Source organism: Eumetopias jubatus, unplaced genomic scaffold, assembly GCF_037043125.1.
Source record: "Eumetopias jubatus isolate StellerSeaLion01/CBP00866 unplaced genomic scaffold, mEumJub1_p1.0 scaffold_1, whole genome shotgun sequence".
Lineage (NCBI taxonomy): Eukaryota > Metazoa > Chordata > Mammalia > Carnivora > Otariidae > Eumetopias > Eumetopias jubatus.
The window spans coordinates 166,979,536-166,997,039 of NW_028274807.1; the positions used below are offsets into that span (position 1 = coordinate 166,979,536).

Genomic DNA, 17,504 nt, shown 5'->3' on the forward strand with positions numbered 1-17,504 from the left:
GAGGAGCACAATCAGCAAGGAGCTAGGAGACAGGAACTTTATCTGGGCCACTTTTCACCTTGTAGAGCAGTGATTTGGGGTGACTGTGTCTGAATGAGTAGACTGCAGATTCCTCAGGGGCAAGATTTGCAGCTGATTTGTGTCCCACCCACAGTACCTAGTAGGGAGCACCAGGAGCATGGTTATCATATGGTGTTTTTGTCTGCTCCACTCAACAGCTGCAAGGCCCTTGAGCACCTACGTCCTGTGGCTGTCTCATCTCTAGGCGTGCCAGCCCACAGGTGCCTAGCACTTGGAAAGTATTCCTTCAGTAACTGAATCTGTAAAGGGGGTGCCAAAGTTGGGAATGAGTGAAAAGCAATCCTCTACATGCCTGCTCTGGCCCCAGTTAAACAGGTGAAGGTCACAGCTATAGAGACTCTGAAACACCTGGACTATCCTACTGGCAGAGGACTTGAAGCATCTGAAATTCATGAAGGGATGGGCAGTAGACTCTTCCTCCAGCAGTTCTGCATGCTGGCTAAAAAGCCAGCTTGGCAGACAAACACCTGAGTTCAAATTCTAGCTCTGCGACTTCCTAGTTGTGGAAATTTAGGCAAGTTAATTTTTCTTAACCTCAGTGTCCTTGTGGAGATACCCACTCTATTATTAACTTTCCCCAGAGTTATTGCAAGGATTACATGAAATTGTGTATCTAAAAGTGCTTAGAACAAGGCCTGCCACTGTTAAGTGCCTGGGAAATGGGAACTGTTATATCATCTTTGCTGTTGTCTTACAAATGCAGCAGGCACAGCAACCAGCAACCTCTTGAGCCCAATTATTTACTATCCCTGGGGGACGGAGCTTCCCTTTTTATCCCTTTGCCCTGGCAGGAGGTAAGAACCCAAGAATTCCAAACAGACCATTTATTTTCTAAGAATCAATATATTTTCTTCCTTTGAAATAAATACAAACCAGTTTGAAAGGTGGGGGAATCTATGGGGAAAAGGGAAGTGGGGACAGGCCCCAGTCTTTTTTAGTACCAAATGACTCTGGCGCGACCCGGAAACGCAGTTACAAATGAGAATAATTTAAATTCTCCGCTAATTACAGTATTTACAACAGCAGGGGAGGGGGTCACCTAGTGCCCCTCTTCCGGGCTGGACAGACATCAATCCCACTGCTAGGCTGGGCAGATGCCCTCTCACCTCACCACCTGCAGGGGGCCTCAGGCCACTAGGCAGTTACAGATTCTCCTGGAACAAGCAGAGCAGGCAGAGGTGGTGGGATGGCCTGTTTTATGCAGTGTCCTAACCTTGGCCCACCACCCTGCACTACAATGCTGTGAGGTCTCTGGAGCTTTCTGGCCAGTGGGACCTCCCTTCTCCTTGCGCAGAGCCACCATGGGCCCTTGGAGTGTTCTGTACAGTCCAGCTGCACTCAGGGCGGGAGGGACCTCCCCCACCCAGCTTCCCCTGAGACTGGCCCCAAGACCAGGAATGAGTCAGTGCAGAGGCCGGTGCCACTCCAGGACAGTGAGCAAAGGGGGGAGGAGAGAGGTGGCAGGGCACTGTAGGTTGGGCTGTGCTGGGCATTATCAGTCACTATCACTGGTCTCACTGCTCTGCTCGCCCTGCACCTTGCTGCGGTGCTGCAGAGCCCTGTGGTAGGCAATCTGCACTGACTTGCGGATGTTGGATTTGCGGCCCTCCAGCATCTTTTCCTTGTCGAGGTCCTGGTTCACGCCCAGAGGAACCAGCTTAGTTCTCGGCAGCCACTGCCTGTAGGACGAGGTGAGGATCACATAAGTCATCTCTGGGAAAGCAACAAGCACCAGCCTTCATCACACACTCATTCAAAAACACCTCCTGAGCGCCCACACTGAGCCAGGCTCTGTTGGGCAATGGGGTTACTGAGACTAAGAGAAATAGTCCCTGCCCTCTAGGAATGGCTCATAGTCTAGTGATGAAAAGAGCCCAGTCAAGAGACCTACTACGGGGTAACCACAGGGTATTTCTGAGTGCAGAAAAGGCAGAGCCATGACCTAACCTGAAATAGGTACCCTGTCCCATAGGCTCCTGGCAGACTTGATGGACATTAAATATCCTCTGCAGACAATGCACAAAAGCACATTACGTACATGTGACAGAACAGAGATTCAGAGCGTGAATGTTTATGCTTGTTTTATCCCCATCTTGTCACCATGAAGGCAGAGGTGGGAAAACTAAGTGTAGAAGCCACCTAAGTCTGGGTGGGGAGCACACTTGTCACAGTCACTAATGGCCCTTCGGCTTCTAGCTACAGCTGTTTGTCAGTTGCTACCCACTCAGGCTCTCAGACTCATGGTCAACACAACCCTTTTGCTCAAAGATCTGAGTCCCTCCCCCTCTGATTTGTGATAGCCCAGTCTGTCTTGCTGGAATTTCCTGGCAGCCGGCCCATATACCCAGAGTTGCATCTGTGGCTGTGAGTCACACCAAATGCTCCCCTCCTCCCTTACCAGGTTCGCTTGTTGTCAAAGAAGAGGACGAGGTAGAGATGCTCTCGGGCTTCCTGGGTCATCTGCTCCCCAAGTTTCAGCACCTCCAGTGGGGGCACAGGAATGGGAACCCCATGGTGGAACATACCTTCCCGGGGCATCTTTGGATCAATTATCTGAGGGTGTAATAAGACCTTTGTTTGGTTCAGTCCCCTTCTTCTGCACGGCTTACTCTACCTAAGAACTGGGAGACTATCTCTGAAGTGGGGACAGAGAAAGGTTATTATGCCACAAGGCTGCAGTGCTGACCCTTGGCTTCTTCTCATGATGAACTATTTCAGACCCAAGGGTACAAAGGGAAGGAAAAGGGAGACATGGAACAACTAAACAGGAACCTCTCAAGTGTCTATCTGCCAAAGACCCTTGTTCTCTGCAGCTCAGCAGAAAGTAAGTAAAGTTTGCTAACTGTGCCTGCCATCTGGTGTTGGGAGACAAGGGGTATGATAAGAAAAGGGGAAGCCTACCAGAGCTGGGTATGATGGATATCCTCGGCATTTGGCCCACACCAGGTCCAGAGCATCCAGGGGCGAGTCTTCATCCTCTGACAGCCAGCCAGCTCCCCGTCCCAGACTCTTCCTTACCACTTCACAGGAATGGGAGAGAGGGGGTGGATCAGCAGCTAGGGGGCTGGCAAGGCCCTGACACCGGGCCCCCGGCATCCCTGGCCTTGGGTGAGGGTACTTACTGCTGTGGCCCACGCCGCGGCCAGTGCCCACGGAGTAGGCCTCGTTCTCAGTGCCTGAGGTATCTTCACTGCTATCTTCCGGGAACGTGCCCCGAGAGAAGGAGGGCTTGCCCCGGCCTTGTTTTGAGGGTGTTGTGCTATGGACAAGACAATAAGAACTCAGCGTAAAGGAGGGGAAGAGTGGGTAATGGCATGGTAGATGTCCTCTCTTTAAACTGGGCCCCAGGGTCTAAGAATTTTTGAAAGCTGAGGCCACTTGAAAAATTTCAAACCCAAATGCCCTCAGGGTTGGCAGTGATGTGATGGACATGGGCTGGATTTAGCAGTGGTGGTGATGAGAACACCCCGTCTAAAGGCAGCACTGGCTAGGTTTGCCAGATCTGATTTTTAAAGAGAATACAGACGCTAGGAATTTTATGTGGGAGTACTGGATTCATTTTTTAAAAAACACCATGCTGGCCAAACAAAGTATGTATGCAGGCCAAATCCAGGCCCCAAGGCATCAGCTTACACTCTCTGCTCTGTCAGCTTAACCCAGGATGGTTCCCACTATTCCATTATGGTGACATTCTTATATATGCCGTTTATTTTGCAGAGAACCTTGGGTCTGAGCCATCTTAATCTAGGCTGAGGTAGCTGGCATCCCACTTCATAGGGAAACGTGGAAGGGCATCCTGAAGATGGGCCTTGATCTGGAGGGCTGATACCTGGTTCGGTCTGAGGCAGCGCTGCTGCTGCTACTGCTGCTGGACTCAGAGTCGGAGCTGCTCCGGGGAAGGCTGCAGTCATTACGATATACCAAGAAACTCTTCTTCACTGGCTGATTTCCACCGCTGAAGCCATTGGCTGGTAAGTCTTGGTTGGCGGGAGGGGGAGGAGGGAAGGAATCGGTCAGGAAGATGTAGATCAGAGATGGCACAGGGGTAGGGGGGACTAGGAGCTTAGCTTTCCCTTCTGTGCTGGAAAATTCCTCCAACTTTGGCCAACAGAGCCAGCTCTGGGCAGGGTCTGCCACAGTTGGCCATAGTCCTGCCCCACCCCTTGCACTGGTCTTAAGACACAAATGGCTTAAAGGGCAGGAAATCCCCAAGGAGGGTGAGAAGAGAAAAGGTGAAGTGATACAATGGAGGGGATCCTGGATAGGAATCTAGCTGGGTCAGTGTTTCTGGACTTCAGTTTCCCCATCTGTAAAATGAGGGGACTGAATTAAAGGATCCCTAAGGGCCCTTCTAGCTCTGATATATTATAGGCAAATGAAGGGTAAGTGGGAGTTATGTTGGGGACGATGGCAGCTTAGCTCACTTTCTTGGGGAGGGGGGTGGCTGGGTGATGGTGAGGCTCACCCATTGGGGGGTCTTCTGTGGATTTATCACTGTCGCTGTCTGAGCTCGAACTGGGCCGGGGGCTCCTACCCCGCTTGCGCTGACGTAGGGAGCCCATGATGGGGAGCTGGGGGGGCCCCACAGGACTGCCTCCGTGGCTGGGGGTCATCTGGCTCTCCCGGTTTTTGGGGGGCCGGCCCGGCCTCTTGGGCGGTCCAGCCGTCTTCGGGTTCTTTTTGGAGAACAGAACTGAGGTTCTCCTGCCCACCTCATGTGCGGGGGTTGAGGACATGTTGGGACCCAGGCCTGGAGCAGAGAAAGAGAGAAGGAGAGTTGGTGAGGGGCCTGATGTGGGAAGGGTAGATGCCCAGGGTATGCCCTGGGTCTATAGGGCCATTACTCCAGCTAGAGTTGGGGGATGATCTGGGGGGTATGGAATTGGGAACATTGTCTCTTATACAAATAGCCAGAGAGGCAGCTGAGAGGCCCCTGAATGGGGAATGAGGGAGAAAAGTACAGCTAGCTGTGTAGGAGAAACCTCTGCCTGGGGGATGGCAGGGGCTAAATGTGTGCTGCAGAGTCAAGTCTGGCTTGCTTTGGAGTCCACCCTGCTAGGGGGTTCAGACCTTTGCTTGTCTCCTGGCTGCTGCTCTCCTCGGCGGCACTGTCTGTCTGCCCATCCTTGTCACAGGCTGCCGGGTGAGGTGTCAGGCTGCCCCGGCTCGTGGGGCCGTGCCGCTCAGGCCCATCCCTTCCAGTTTCCCGCTGGTGGGCAAGCTTTCGCCGCAGTGCCGTCATCTCTTTCTTGATCATCTTTGCACGCCGTGAACGGCCCACGCTCTGCTTGCTGGCATTCACCTCATCCAGCCGCTCCAGCAACAACTTTAGCTGCTCTTCCACCGGCAGGTGCTTCTGGTTCTCCAGCAGGACCAGCCGCTCTTCCTCTGCTGCTAGGGGTGGACATGGGGAGGTGGGGAAAGGTTAGACTCAGGGCAGCCCTCTGGGCCCCCTGAACCTGGGCAAGCAGCAAGAAACCCAGTCTTTTCCCCTTGGCTTCTCACCAGGAACAGCTGTATAACAGCAGCACCAAGATGTGGAATGGCGGGGACTGCTATCTTCACCCAGTCTGGCTTCTTGGGGAGCATTCCTGGGGATAGCTTGCCACTGCTCAGCCTAGCTACTTCCTGCCTACACTGCCCGTTCCCAGTAGGGGGCTTTTGGAAAGCTGTTCGTCCCTGGCACTGGCCTCTATGTGTGTAGCATGACTTATCACCCACCATCTTCAGTGTGTTGTGGGGCTTCATCTCCAGTCAGGCTGTGGGGGATATGCATGCCCGTCTCAAAGTCAATGCCCATTTTTTCTGCCTGGCGCCGGGCCTGGCGGAGCACAGCGCCACCCTGTTCACGGAGTCGCACTGCTGCCCGGTAGAAGATGGTGTCCTTGGCGTTATACTTGAGGCAGTTGCTGACGATAAGGTTGAAGTCCTCCTCAAAATCATCAAAGTTCAGGTAGCGGTAAGCCTCCAAGTTCTGCTTCATGGTGAAAAAGTCCATGGGCTTTTTGATGTGGTCTAGGTAGTCAGGTACCTGGGAGAGTAGGGTAGGTGTGGCTAAGTGGAGATACGCTCCTCACTTCCCCTGAACCCTTGCTCCTAATACCCCCACCCCCTGAAATGCATCCAGCAACCTCCTCCCACCACAGTTAGAGGCAGGCATATAGCACAGGGGAAAGGAAAGCTGGATTCTAGTCTTGACTTTACCAGGCACAAGCTGTGTGACCATGGCAAGTCTCTTAACCTCTCTGGGCCTTCTTTTCCTCGCCTGGAAAATGGTGATGAAATTACAGTGAAATCTACTTCCTACAGCCAAATGAGGCTTCAGTAAGAAAATGGCTATGGCAATCCTCTGTAAATAACACCATCTTGCATTCCTATAGTTCTTTTTACTTATCATTAAGACTTATAAGGAGGCTACTGCCTCAGGCCTCTCATTTTATACCTTTTAGAGAGAAGAGTCTGCCAGTCAGGACCTAGGGCTTCAGAGCTGGTTCTTTAGGTGCTGAGCCTTCTAAAGTCTCCGTTCTAGGGTTCAGCACCCCGAAAGTGTCTTCCTGCCCTGGGATTATTCATTTGGCAGACTCAGTCCCTGCCTCTGGGGAAGGAGTGCAGATTGCCTCCCATTCTGGGCCCTTGGGGTATGACAGGGACAAGACAGAGTCCAGGTGATGCATGTGGCTCCAGTTCATCCTGGAGCCCCAGAGCCACCAGCCCCTCTCTTCATGGTCCCCTCCTAGTCCCTGGCCCAGACCTGCAGCAGGGGTCCAACTGGGAGAGGAACAGAAAGAAGGTGGAGTGAGGGGAAGGGATTCTTACTTCGTCCAATTCGGTTACCTCAGACAGAGGGACCGGCTCGCTGAAGATGTTGCCTGTGTCCTTTTCTTGGAGCTGCTCCAAGGTTTTGCGAAGGAGGATGAGGAAAGGGGTCAGCTGCATCTCCATGGCGATCTGCTGGACCTTGATCTGACACACATAAAGGCCCGATCAGCCAGGCCCGGGCCAGTCCCTTGGCAGAGGTCTGAGGGGATGGTAGCAGCTGGTTTGGGATATTGCCTTCCTTCTCCCCGGCCCACAGCTGGGTGTATTCACTCAGGTCTACTTTATAAAAAGGCCCAACTACTCTGGCTGGCCTTTCCCTTCCTTAAGCTCCCAGTGCCAGCTACCTATATCATATAATCTAGGGTCCCTTTCATACTCTTCTGTGACATTCTGCTTGCAGTGAGCTTGAGAACACACTGGGTGCCAGGAAACCTGACTCCAGCATCAGCCCTGTTGCTTCCTGGCCAGGGGATACATGCTTTTCCTTGTCCCTGGACTGTTTTCTCTTTTGTAAGACAGAGTTGGCCCAGGAGCACTCACCGTCTCCCTTTTGAGTTTCTCCCGCTTGCGGATGAGCTCCACCAACAGCCGAGCTCGCTCCAGGTCGTGCCGGAGTCGCTGCCAGGACTTGAGCTGTTCTTTGAGGGCCCAGTTCTTATCCTCAGAATCTCTCTATAGAGGCAAAAAAAGGAGATGATGAGGGAGCCAGAAGAAAGGCCAAAGGGGAGGAGAGCCCAGGAAGCCTGGGGCAAGGGTAGGTAAAGCTTAAGGAGGGAGCACAGTAGTTTATTGGCAGGCTTGCTAGCTAAAGTGGGAGTTCCTCAACCAATGTGCCCCCTAGGCCTGGCACAGAATCAATGCTTGGTATATGCTTGTTGAGTGAATGGATGAATGAACACATAGGAACAGTGTCCTTCTAGTGAGCAGATAATCTATAAGGATTTCGTCCTGAGCCTGGTTTGAGGGCTAGCTTAAAGGAGGAAATAGCCTAAGTCCTCGGATACTGAAAGCTACAGTCACAAGTCTCAGTCCTTGTGTCCCTGGCCCCAGTTCCTAGAGCCCACAGGGAATCTGACACGGTACCCCGACTTGGTCACAATTCCTCTGAGACTGTAGGTGTGTCTGTAGGCGACGTAGCAGCGGGACTCCATTTCGGGACTGCCGTTTCAGCGTCCAGTAGCTGTGTAACCTCTGCATGAACTGGCTCTTCCTTTGGATGGTCAGGCGGTTGGTGATTTTACTGAGCCTGGAAAGCAGGGAATAAAGAGATAAACCCACTGAGCCATGCTTTTCTTAAGCAGAACAGGGGTCTCTGGCTAGTGAGAATTCCTGAATGGGGCTGAATTGGGAATAAGTCTATTGTCAAAAAGACCTGTGACACTTGGCTTAATGCAAAGAAGAGCAAATGGTACCAGACAGGAAGCCAAGCTCCCAGCATGAAGCCAGATCCCTAAACCTGTTCACGAAGTTGGGTGGGGGAGGGGTATCAGGGAGCTTGGCCCCTAAGACTGCTCTTGTCACGGCAGCCTGGAGTACTATTTGACCCCGGGATACCCTGCTCAGATTGAGCCTTGGAAGGTTTTAGGATAAAGTACAACTGTAAAGCAGTAAACTATAGAAAATCAACCAGATAGCATAAGAGAGAGTTAAAAATAACTGATGATGGCAGCCCTCATCTGGATTCATTTGTGGCAGTGACCACTTTGCAACTCCTTGAGCGTTTCCTTCCCCCTTTATCGTTCCATTTCTCCCTTCAGGGTCAGACCATTTCTGCCACTGTGGCGGGTAACTACCCCATCCTCTTTCTTCCTAACTTAAACTAGACCATCAAAATAAAGGGCAGCTGAAAACACTTATTAGGTCTACAATAAAAGCTGACGTTTCTGGCTCCTAATGTAAAAGTCAGGTGACCTGCTAGAGTTAAATTCTTTTGGAATCTGGTGTGATTGTTTTTTTTTTTTTTTTTTTTTTAAACTTCTTTGTAGCTCCTGGTAAAATAACCCAACCCTGTCACTCCACTTGGGACTATCCATCTCTAGGAGGGCTTCTTCTTCCCTTACCAGCCTATATCCACTCCCCACATACCTGTGTGGTGGGATGCAAGGCACCGACACCACAGGTGCTGCTGCACGCTTCTCTGCCAGGATCTTCCGTGCCTTCTTCATCTTGATCCGGGACTTGGCCTTGGCCTTCTTGACCTTCTCTGAGCTCCAACTCTTACCCTCATCCTCCTCCTCCTCCTCCTCCTCCTCCCCCTCACTGTGGGACAGGGCAGGCAAGCGGCGTGCTGAACCTGGGGGCGTGTGGATGTCGCAGTAGGCCGTCTTGCGGACGCTGAAAGAGGTGCCGTTGGCACCCGTCTCCCGCACAGGCTCCATCTTCATGTAAAGGCCAGCCTGCTGGGCACATGTCACATGGAAGGCTGTGTAGCAGTTGGCCTTGTGGCACTGGATGCAGGCCCCTGAGCCCCGCTGTTTGCAAATATAGCAGGTCAGCTTCCAGCGAGCTGGCGGGATGTGCTCAATGCTGTCAATAGGCTCCAGGAAGACTGTGTTGGCGAAGCAGACTTCAGGGATCCACAGGGCACACACCACATGGGCCCAGCGCCCATCATCTGTCTGCTTGAAGGCACCACCCTTGTTGGGGCACAGGGCACAGTCCACAGCGCGGGAGGGTGACTGTAGGCAGCGGCGGCACAGCCACTGGCCCTCAGGGATGTAGGGGACACCGTAGCACTCTTGGTGCACAGCCAGGTTGCACATGTCACAGAACAGGATGACATTGCTGTTCTGGCACTCCCCATCATTGCAGATACAGCACACAGCATCCTCGTCCACTAGTGCATTGGGGTCACCTTTATTGTGGCTTTCAAAGTAGGACTCCTTCTCCAGCCGGTCCATTAAGTACTCAAAGATCTCCTGTGGGATGGGACTCACACCCTCTGTCTTCCGCCGCTCGTTCATGATATCCAACCAGATGTAGTCCTCCTCGTCCATGTCATACTCTACTTCCTCGTCCAGCTCCTCTGCCGACTTCTCAATGTACCTGCAGTGCGCAGAGGCAGCTCAGCACCATATGGTTGAGATTTCCTTCCCTTAAAGACAATGGGCTACAATTGCTGGACACTTACTCAATGCCAGGCCTGTGCCTTTACTTATGCTGTCTTATTCCATCGTCATCTTAACCCCAGGTTTTGTAATTATTATGGTTTTGCATAAAAGGAAACCTAAGGTTTAGGGAGTTAGGAAGCTTGTGTACTAGCTACTACACCACCTCCTCGGAGGTGCAGAGGTTCACTCAAACTCCTGAAGGGAGGAGGGTGGGACAGCTAGGACCTATTGCGTTGGTTGGATGATGGTGCAAAGAGTCCGAAGGAAGGTCCTCACGTGTCACTTGCAAATTATGTATCATTTTTAGTACCAGCTGGCAGTGTCCTGAATGGAGTTGCCATGGGTCTTCTGTCAGCTGGTGCAGCTCAGGGCTCCCTCAAACTCTAGGTATTGTGTTTGTTCTCTGGATAGCCTTGGAAGATAACAGAATAGCTAAGATTTACTGAGCATTTACTGCGAGCCAAGCATTGTACTGTTACACATGTATTCTACCAGAGCCATAGCATTAATGTTCTTATTGCCCTTATTTTGTGGATGAGGAAAATGAAGCTTTGAGAAGTTAATTAACTGCCCAACACAGACAGGTCATACAACCAGGAAGTGGCAGAGCTACAGTTCACACTCTACCCTACAGCACTCACTGCACCAGCAGGACTGGAGCTGAGAGCTGCTCCAGGTCTCTGGCATACAGAGCAGGCTCCCCATGCCCCCTGCTATGCTCTAGGTTGCCTGGACTCTGGTATTATAAAGCTACAGAGAGCTACAATGGAAAGAATGGGGCTTTGGCTTCTGACAAACATGGATTTAAATCCTGGCTCTGCCACTTTGTGACGTTCAATTCATCACTGGTCTTTCCTGAACCTCAGTATTACTGATGATAAGATAAAGATGCTACTATTTTCTCCCAAAGACACTTGTCAGGACTAAATGGAATTTAAAAAATGAATGGGCTAAATGAAGTGGCACAACATAGCGGGTCCTAAATAAATGTTAGTTTCTGTTCCTCCCTTCCCCTATCCACAAGGGAAATGGGGTTCTGGGTGCTAAGAACAGGCCAGGTGTACACAGGCTCTGGAGCAATGCTCTGTACGATAGTAGGTAAATAAGGTGACTTCCCTGGGCCTCTGTTTCCTCATCTGCAAAGTGGTGATGCTAACCTGAACCTATTTCACACAGCTGTTGTGGGCATTAAATGAGTTAATACAGGTAAAGAACTTAGAACAGTACCTGGCATGATGCAAGTATTCAATAAACATTAGCTTTAGTATTAGCTTTTGTACAGCCCTGACCTATTTTGCCTTATATTCTAACTATTTATGTGTCTAACTCCTCCACTCTAGGCTAGAGGCAAGGATCATGTGTGATTCACTACACAGAATAGGCAGAGTGTTGTTCATTTCAAAGGCATTTTGGAGGTGGAATGGAGGAGGGAAACTAAAATACTGTCTCTATAGGAAGCAGTTTCTTCCTTTGCCCTTTACTTCTTCCCCAAAGTGACCACAATGTCCTCATCCTCGAAAAAGGGTGTGGCTCAGAGCTTGTATGAACCATCCAGCCACTTCCAGGCCTTGGCACCTTTTCTCTGCCATGACACATGTGACATTACGCGATGGTGCATAACACACTCCCACAGTGTACCCAGATTACAGGCTGTGGCACAGATAGATAATGTAGGCTGCATGTCATGTATAATTCCTGGCACACCAGCCTACACTTCCCCCACTTTCCCCCTCAAGAAAGCATATCAGATGCAAGCAAGAGAAAATGGTGTTCTCAGAGAGATAACCTCAAATCTTCTCAAATTTATATATAAAAAAAATCATTTACAAAACTTGGACAGTTCTGCTAACAGTAGTAATAAATGATATGCAACATATCTCCCAGCTGATCGCAGTGTACCTAGCTGAGCACTGCTCCCGTGGAGAACAGATTTGAACCCCAGGAAGAAAGAGTGAATCTGAGCAGAGGGAGGAAGAAATTGGGTGGAATGAACGGTCTGGATTGCCTATCAGAGCAGAGAGTGCTGAAGAGCCATTAGGAGGGAGGGCAGGCCCAGGCAGGGGTCTGTGTGTTGGGGGGTGGGCACAGCAGTGAGTGCTAACATAAAAGAGAAGCAGTGGAAAGCCCGAAGGGAGTGAAGCTGGGCTGGAGAGATGAAAGAAAAGAAGAGAGGAAGAAGAGACTGGCTAACATATGCACAAAGGAGAGACCAAAGTGTCTTACTAGGCCAAATCACTTGAGTTCCCACAGGCTTGATTTTATTTATTTTTTTATATTTGTTTTTTTTCCCACAGACTTGATTTTAAAGAACTGAGACTGAATATACCATCACATGGATTGCATTTTTGGTAAAAACTACCTTTCATATAAAAACCTTTTCAAGTCCTTTTCAGAGCTCAGGCCTTCTGATTAGTTGACACCAAACATTGCTCCTTAACTTAGCCAAATGCCCTCTTTGCCTTGAATGCCAAGACTCAAAAGAAGTTTTACACTTTGTTTTTGTACCATCCTTCAACTAAGGTTTCTGCATGTAGCTTCACCACCACACTGCCCCCATCCCTTCATTTTTTACCTTGTGTTAAAGGAATTTAGCTTTATGCCTGTGACTTTGTTAGGAGCCACCATGACTAATTTTGGAAGGAAATGGGATGCCAAGAAACAATTAAATGAAATAAATAAAAGGGCCAACAGAAGAGTACAAAACATAGGCAATGAAAATATTGCTTATACATGCCAAAGGATGGGTGACAGTAACAGAATAATGGGAAAATTACCTCTTCAGATTTACCAATTGCTTTCAGGACCTTATAATATCAGTGTGCCTAGTCTTCTATCTCTACCTGGCAGAGGAATATTATATATGCCCTGCACATGGGGTCATTAGAACACCAGAAGCTTTTCTCAAGGTTACACAGTGATGGAGTGGAGAGGGTCAGCAACCAGACACATGATGTTTTGATACAGTGGAAACAGTATAGCTTTGGAGTCAGAGTAACCTGGATTTGAATTCCAGTTCAAATCTACTAGCATGTGACTTCTGGTCCCCTTTCTGGACTGTGGGTTCCTCATCTGCGAAATGAGAACAATACCTGCCTGAGCGAATTGTGAGAATAAAATAAGGGAGTGGCTGTAAAGTACCCAGTGCAGGGCCTGGCATGTGGCAGTATATAGTAAGTACCACCATCATTAGCTGGGGCACTGTTCCTCTCACTGCCCTGGCAGGACCAGTGTGCTTCTGCTACCCTTTATTTCTGCCACTCTCTCTGCTGCCTATTACCTCTCCAGCTCCTGAGCCCTGCTTGACCAGTTTTCCAGAGTTGGGAGGTAGAGGTGGCCTTACCGGTAATAGGAAGTTGGCCGGGGCGGGGCATCAGGGGTGTCCTGCTCCAACTCCCGATATACCACCTCTGGCAGCTTGGGAGTGGTGCTCACAGAAGCATTATGGTGGTGGTGATGGTTGGAGTCCTTGCGCTTCTCCTTGTTCTTATGCTTGCCTGACTTGGGAGTAGCAGCTGGTGTCTCAGTGTTCTCCTTGTTGCTGCCATTTTCAGGAGCCTCCTCAGGGGCCTCCTCATCCTCTGACACCACATCCAGGTTGTCAAAAATGCTGATGCGGTGGACACGGCCGTGCAGGTCCACCTCCACCATGCGCTGGGCCTGTGCGTAGCTCATCACCTCACGGCCTGGTGACTGGGATACCTCTGAGGGGCTGGGAGACTGCTTGTTGGCTGGGCGTGACTGGCGCCCCTTCTTCTTGTGCTTGCGGAGTGGAGTCTGCTGCGGGGGCGGTGGGTTGTCGTGGTCATAGTGATATAGGTGGTACTCGATACCACTATAACTCTTGTAGACCTTGCGGCAGGTCTCCACGGGGCACTCATACGGTGGCTTAGTTGCCCGCAAGTTGTGGCAGAAAGTCTTCACATCAAAGTCCACCCCCATGCTGTCACATCTAGAATGTACAGATTAGTTAGCATAGGCCTGGGGACAAGCTCTTGGCCATCCACTCTACTGCCTCCAGCCCTCCTTCTCCCCAAGGGTCCTGGCCAGCCCACCTCTGTAATGACTCTAAATGCCATCGCCTCCACACCATGGACACAGTCTGGGCCTCATCACCTCCTGCCTAGTCATCCTGCCCTATATCTCTTCTAGCCTAATCTCATATAATGTGACAAGAGTAGCAAGAATCATGTCAATCTTTTGATTAAAAGCTTCCTGATGCTCCCCACTTATTTCAGGATAATATCCAAATTCCCTATGATGACATTCAAGGTACTCCTTTCATTGTCTGGCCCTAGTCCTCCTTTCCAGACTCTTCTCACTAGTTACAGGTGTGCTTCCATCTACCCAGGGCAACTTGCCATTCCCTGAATGTTATAACCTCTCATTCCTGCAAGATGATCTCTATTTGAAATGGCTTCCATCCTGATTGGTGAGCTCCTACTCATTCTTCAAAACCCAACTCAAATGTCACTTCTTGTTATGATTTGTCTTTCCCATGGGGAGCTATATTTCTATAGCATTCCATTCTCATCATTCCATCATGGTGGCATGGCACTTAACACACTGGAAGTTCTTTGTCTCCTCCCACTAGACCATGCTATGCAGTGCAGACATCAGAGCCTACCCACCTCTATATATCCCCAGTACCTGGCATGTAGTGGACACTCAGTTTTTGGCAAATGAATGAAAAACTTGTTGAATGAATAGCTAAATGAGGGGATCACCAGATTTGGAGCTGACAGAGGGATGAAGGCTAGTGTTAACCCATATAGAAGCTTGCTTGAATGGGTAGCCAACGATTTAATCCTGGGCACCAGCAGAAATCATTGCATTACAGAAAAAAGCAGTTCATTTCTGAGGTCTTTAGGAGAAGCCTATGCCCTGGCCCTGGCTCTGGGGGTGGTACCAGACTCTGGCCCTGGAAGTGATACCAGGTACTAAGGGTACAAACAGGAACATGACAATCTAGGCACACTCAGCTCCATGATGGTCCTCAGGGCCTTCCCTTCCTCCTCTCCAGTGTTCCTAGGTGAGCAGTGACAGCAGATGGCACCAGCCCCCAGGAAGCCCAGCTTGGTCAGAGACTGCCCCAATTTCTCCAGGCCTAGTTGAGTTCAACAATTCAGCTAGGGTGTTGGCACCATTCCAGGCAAAGCCAAACAGTGACCCCTCTTGGCCTCTCTCCAGCTACTTAGCCAAGCCAAGTGGGCTGCTCCAGCCTCTCGTCAAAGCCCCTGACTTCTACATTGGTAAAACTACTTCAACTTTTACTTCCTACCTGCAGCTGTGTCTTTAAACACAAACCAATCAGAGGAACACGCAAGCTCTTCTTTTTCAATGATGGGTCCCTGGTGTACTCTGCGGCTCTGTCGCCCTGCCTCCCAAAGTAGCACAGAGCCCCGGGCAGATGTCCCGCTGGGACTGGGCGGCAGAGGCGCACGGGGTGGAGACAAGAACTCAGACTGGAAGCCCGTGAGGAAGGCAAAGGGCCCACAGGGGTATGGCGGCAGAGCTCAGGGGGCTGGAGGAAGTAGGGGGCGGGGGCCGGAGCGATCAGGCCGGGCCCAGGCGGTGCCCGCAGCCCTCTCCCGGATGCGGCGACGTTTTCCTTTTGTCGAAGTGTAACATGTTAAACAAGGCTCCCCTCCTGCCATTGGCCCAGGCAGCCCTGGAGGATACTCTGTTGCCCTGGGACGCGGGCTGGGAGGTAATGCACTGTCAGTTCTCCCAGCTGGAGTAGCCCAAGGGGCAGCCGGGCCAGACAGCTCAGCGTACGCCCCACGAAAGTAGTCTAGTCCTTCCCCGCTGGCCACTCCCGCCCCGGTCCCAGGCCCGCACTCACCGGCCACCTCGAGTCCGGGCTCATCGCCGGGGGCGCCCGCCGGGGCTCCGACCCCACTTGGGGAGGCCGGCGGGGAAAGACGGGCCGGGGAGAGAGAGCCCCAACTCCGGAGACCGCAGATCTCGCCACCCCGGCCCCCTGCCGCCCCACGCTCTGGCCCCGGCTCCCCGGGATTCCCGCGCTGACCCCTGCCGCTCCCGGTCCCGCAGGCGCCCTGGTGTCTCAACTCCGTCGGCCGCCGCCCGTTTCGAAAGCCCCTAGGTTGTCCGGCCTCGGGACCCGACACCGCCGGAACAATGGAGGCTCCCGGGGGCAGCGCGGAGACGGTGGCGGCGGAGACCGTGGCGGCAAAGGCAGTGGCAGCGGCGGCGGCAGCAGCGGCGGCGACGGCGTCTGCGCAGGGTAAACTCGGCACCTCGGCGCTGTCGAGCTGCACTTTCGCCACAGATCCCCGCCCGCCTGCTGAGTCTCGAGAGGCCATTCTCTGAGACTCAAAAGAGTCCCTGGACACCCCACATGGCTTCTCTAGCACCTCCATCTTAGAGTTGAGTTTCTGTAGACTGAAGACGCGATATTCGGGATCCGGAGTAGTCGGGCCGTTTGTGGCGAATCTGCGGACACGGACGGTGAGCGCGGGGCTGGGCTTGAGGAGCCCGCCCTTCTCCCTTCCCCCTCTGCCTCCTCCCTCTCTCCTGCTGGCGCCTCGGCTGCAGTAGGGACCTGGCCTTGGTCTCCGAGAAAGGCGGCGAGGCGGGGCTGGAGCCATGGGGCGGGGCTGGGGGCAGGGCCGGGAGCAAGAGGGACGCAGGCTGGAGCCTGAGGAAGGGCTCGGAGTTATGGGTAGGGGTGGGGCGGGTCTGGCGGAGAATAAACCAGTCCATGGGGCGGAGTTTGCGGAGAATGGGCGGGGACATCTGTAAAGCGGGCCTCAGTAAGGAGAATAGGGGCTGAACAGGGGTAAAAGGGTGGGGCTAAACAGAAGAGTGGGCCTCAGGAAAGAAAGGGAGGGGCTTTAGATGGGCTTGGAAGGCGTTGGGCTGGGGAGAAAGGACAAGAGCTGGGAATAACGACGCGAGACTGAAGTGAAAGGGCGGGGCGTGGAAAAGGTAAAGGGGCGGGGCTGGAAGGAAAGGGCGGGACCAGGTTAAGGATAACGGGAGTGGCTGAAGGAAAGGGAAGGAGCTTGGGAAAGGCAAAGGAGCAGGACTGGAGGAAAGGTGTGGATCTGAAGGAAGGGGCCGAATTTGGGGAGGTGTAAAAGGCTGGTGAAAAGACTTGTGCATGGTAAAATGGGATTCAGATGCTGGGAACCCTTAGGGTTGGCGGGGGAATGCATCATGGCTATGGATGGAAGGTTGGAAGACTGTCAAAACAGACAATTGTTTTTAATGTGACTGGGCCACTTAGTAGCTCTGTGAACAAGTAGCAAGTTGTTAAATTCTTCCTGCCTTAAATTCCGCATTTAAAAAAGAGGGCTCAAAAACTATTGTCAGTTCTTGGGGGTTTGGTCAGGTCTTGGGTGCTGGGAAGGGTCCACTTGTTAAGCAATGCTTGTTGCTGAGTCTCTTCAGTTTTGCCATCCAAAGAAGAGTGTGAAAGGGTCTTCCAGGGTTCTGGGGCAAAGCTCGGAGTAAATGGAAGCTTCTGTTATA

At 51.8% G+C, this 17,504-nt stretch overlaps 1 protein-coding gene across 7 annotated transcripts; it reads right to left on the reverse strand.

Moving 5' to 3' along the window:
- Nucleotides 1-904: 904 nt before the first annotated feature.
- On the reverse strand, nt 905-16,265 carry BRPF1 (bromodomain and PHD finger containing 1). 7 transcript variants are annotated; one of them, XM_028101724.2, is made up of 14 exons: nt 15,853-16,263; nt 13,351-13,959; nt 8,986-9,945; nt 7,984-8,146; nt 7,441-7,572; nt 6,916-7,044; nt 5,803-6,112; nt 5,152-5,472; nt 4,547-4,831; nt 3,911-4,058; nt 3,204-3,340; nt 2,983-3,101; nt 2,480-2,634; nt 905-1,760 (listed from the first exon to the last, which is right to left on the reverse strand). In XM_028101724.2, the coding sequence occupies exons 2-14, from the start codon at nt 13,947-13,949 to the stop codon at nt 1,577-1,579; spliced, it is 3,642 nt and encodes a 1,213-aa protein (XP_027957525.1). In that variant the 5' UTR covers nt 13,950-13,959; nt 15,853-16,263; the 3' UTR covers nt 905-1,576. The 7 variants fall into 7 exon arrangements, with proteins under 7 accessions (XP_027957525.1, XP_027957524.1, XP_027957523.1 ...); XM_028101723.2 differs by having other exon boundaries at nt 5,152-5,475; XM_028101722.2 differs by having other exon boundaries at nt 6,898-7,044.
- Between the last annotated feature and the right edge of the window lie 1,239 nt (nt 16,266-17,504).

What these genes read in the sequence shown, in the direction of transcription:
- BRPF1 (XM_028101718.2), bottom strand. Translation starts at nt 13,949, where the DNA reads ATGGGGGTGGACTTTGATGTGAAGACTTTCTGCCACAACTTGCGGGCA. An exon ending in CGGCCAACTTCCTATTACCG is followed by an intron (nt 9,946 to 13,350) that starts GTAAGGCCACCT and finishes TGCGCACTGCAG; the next exon opens with GTACATTGAGAAGTCGGCAG. An exon ending in GCTGCCTCAGACCGAACCAG is followed by an intron (nt 3,341 to 3,910) that starts GTATCAGCCCTC and finishes TCTTGTCCATAG; the next exon opens with CACAACACCCTCAAAACAAG.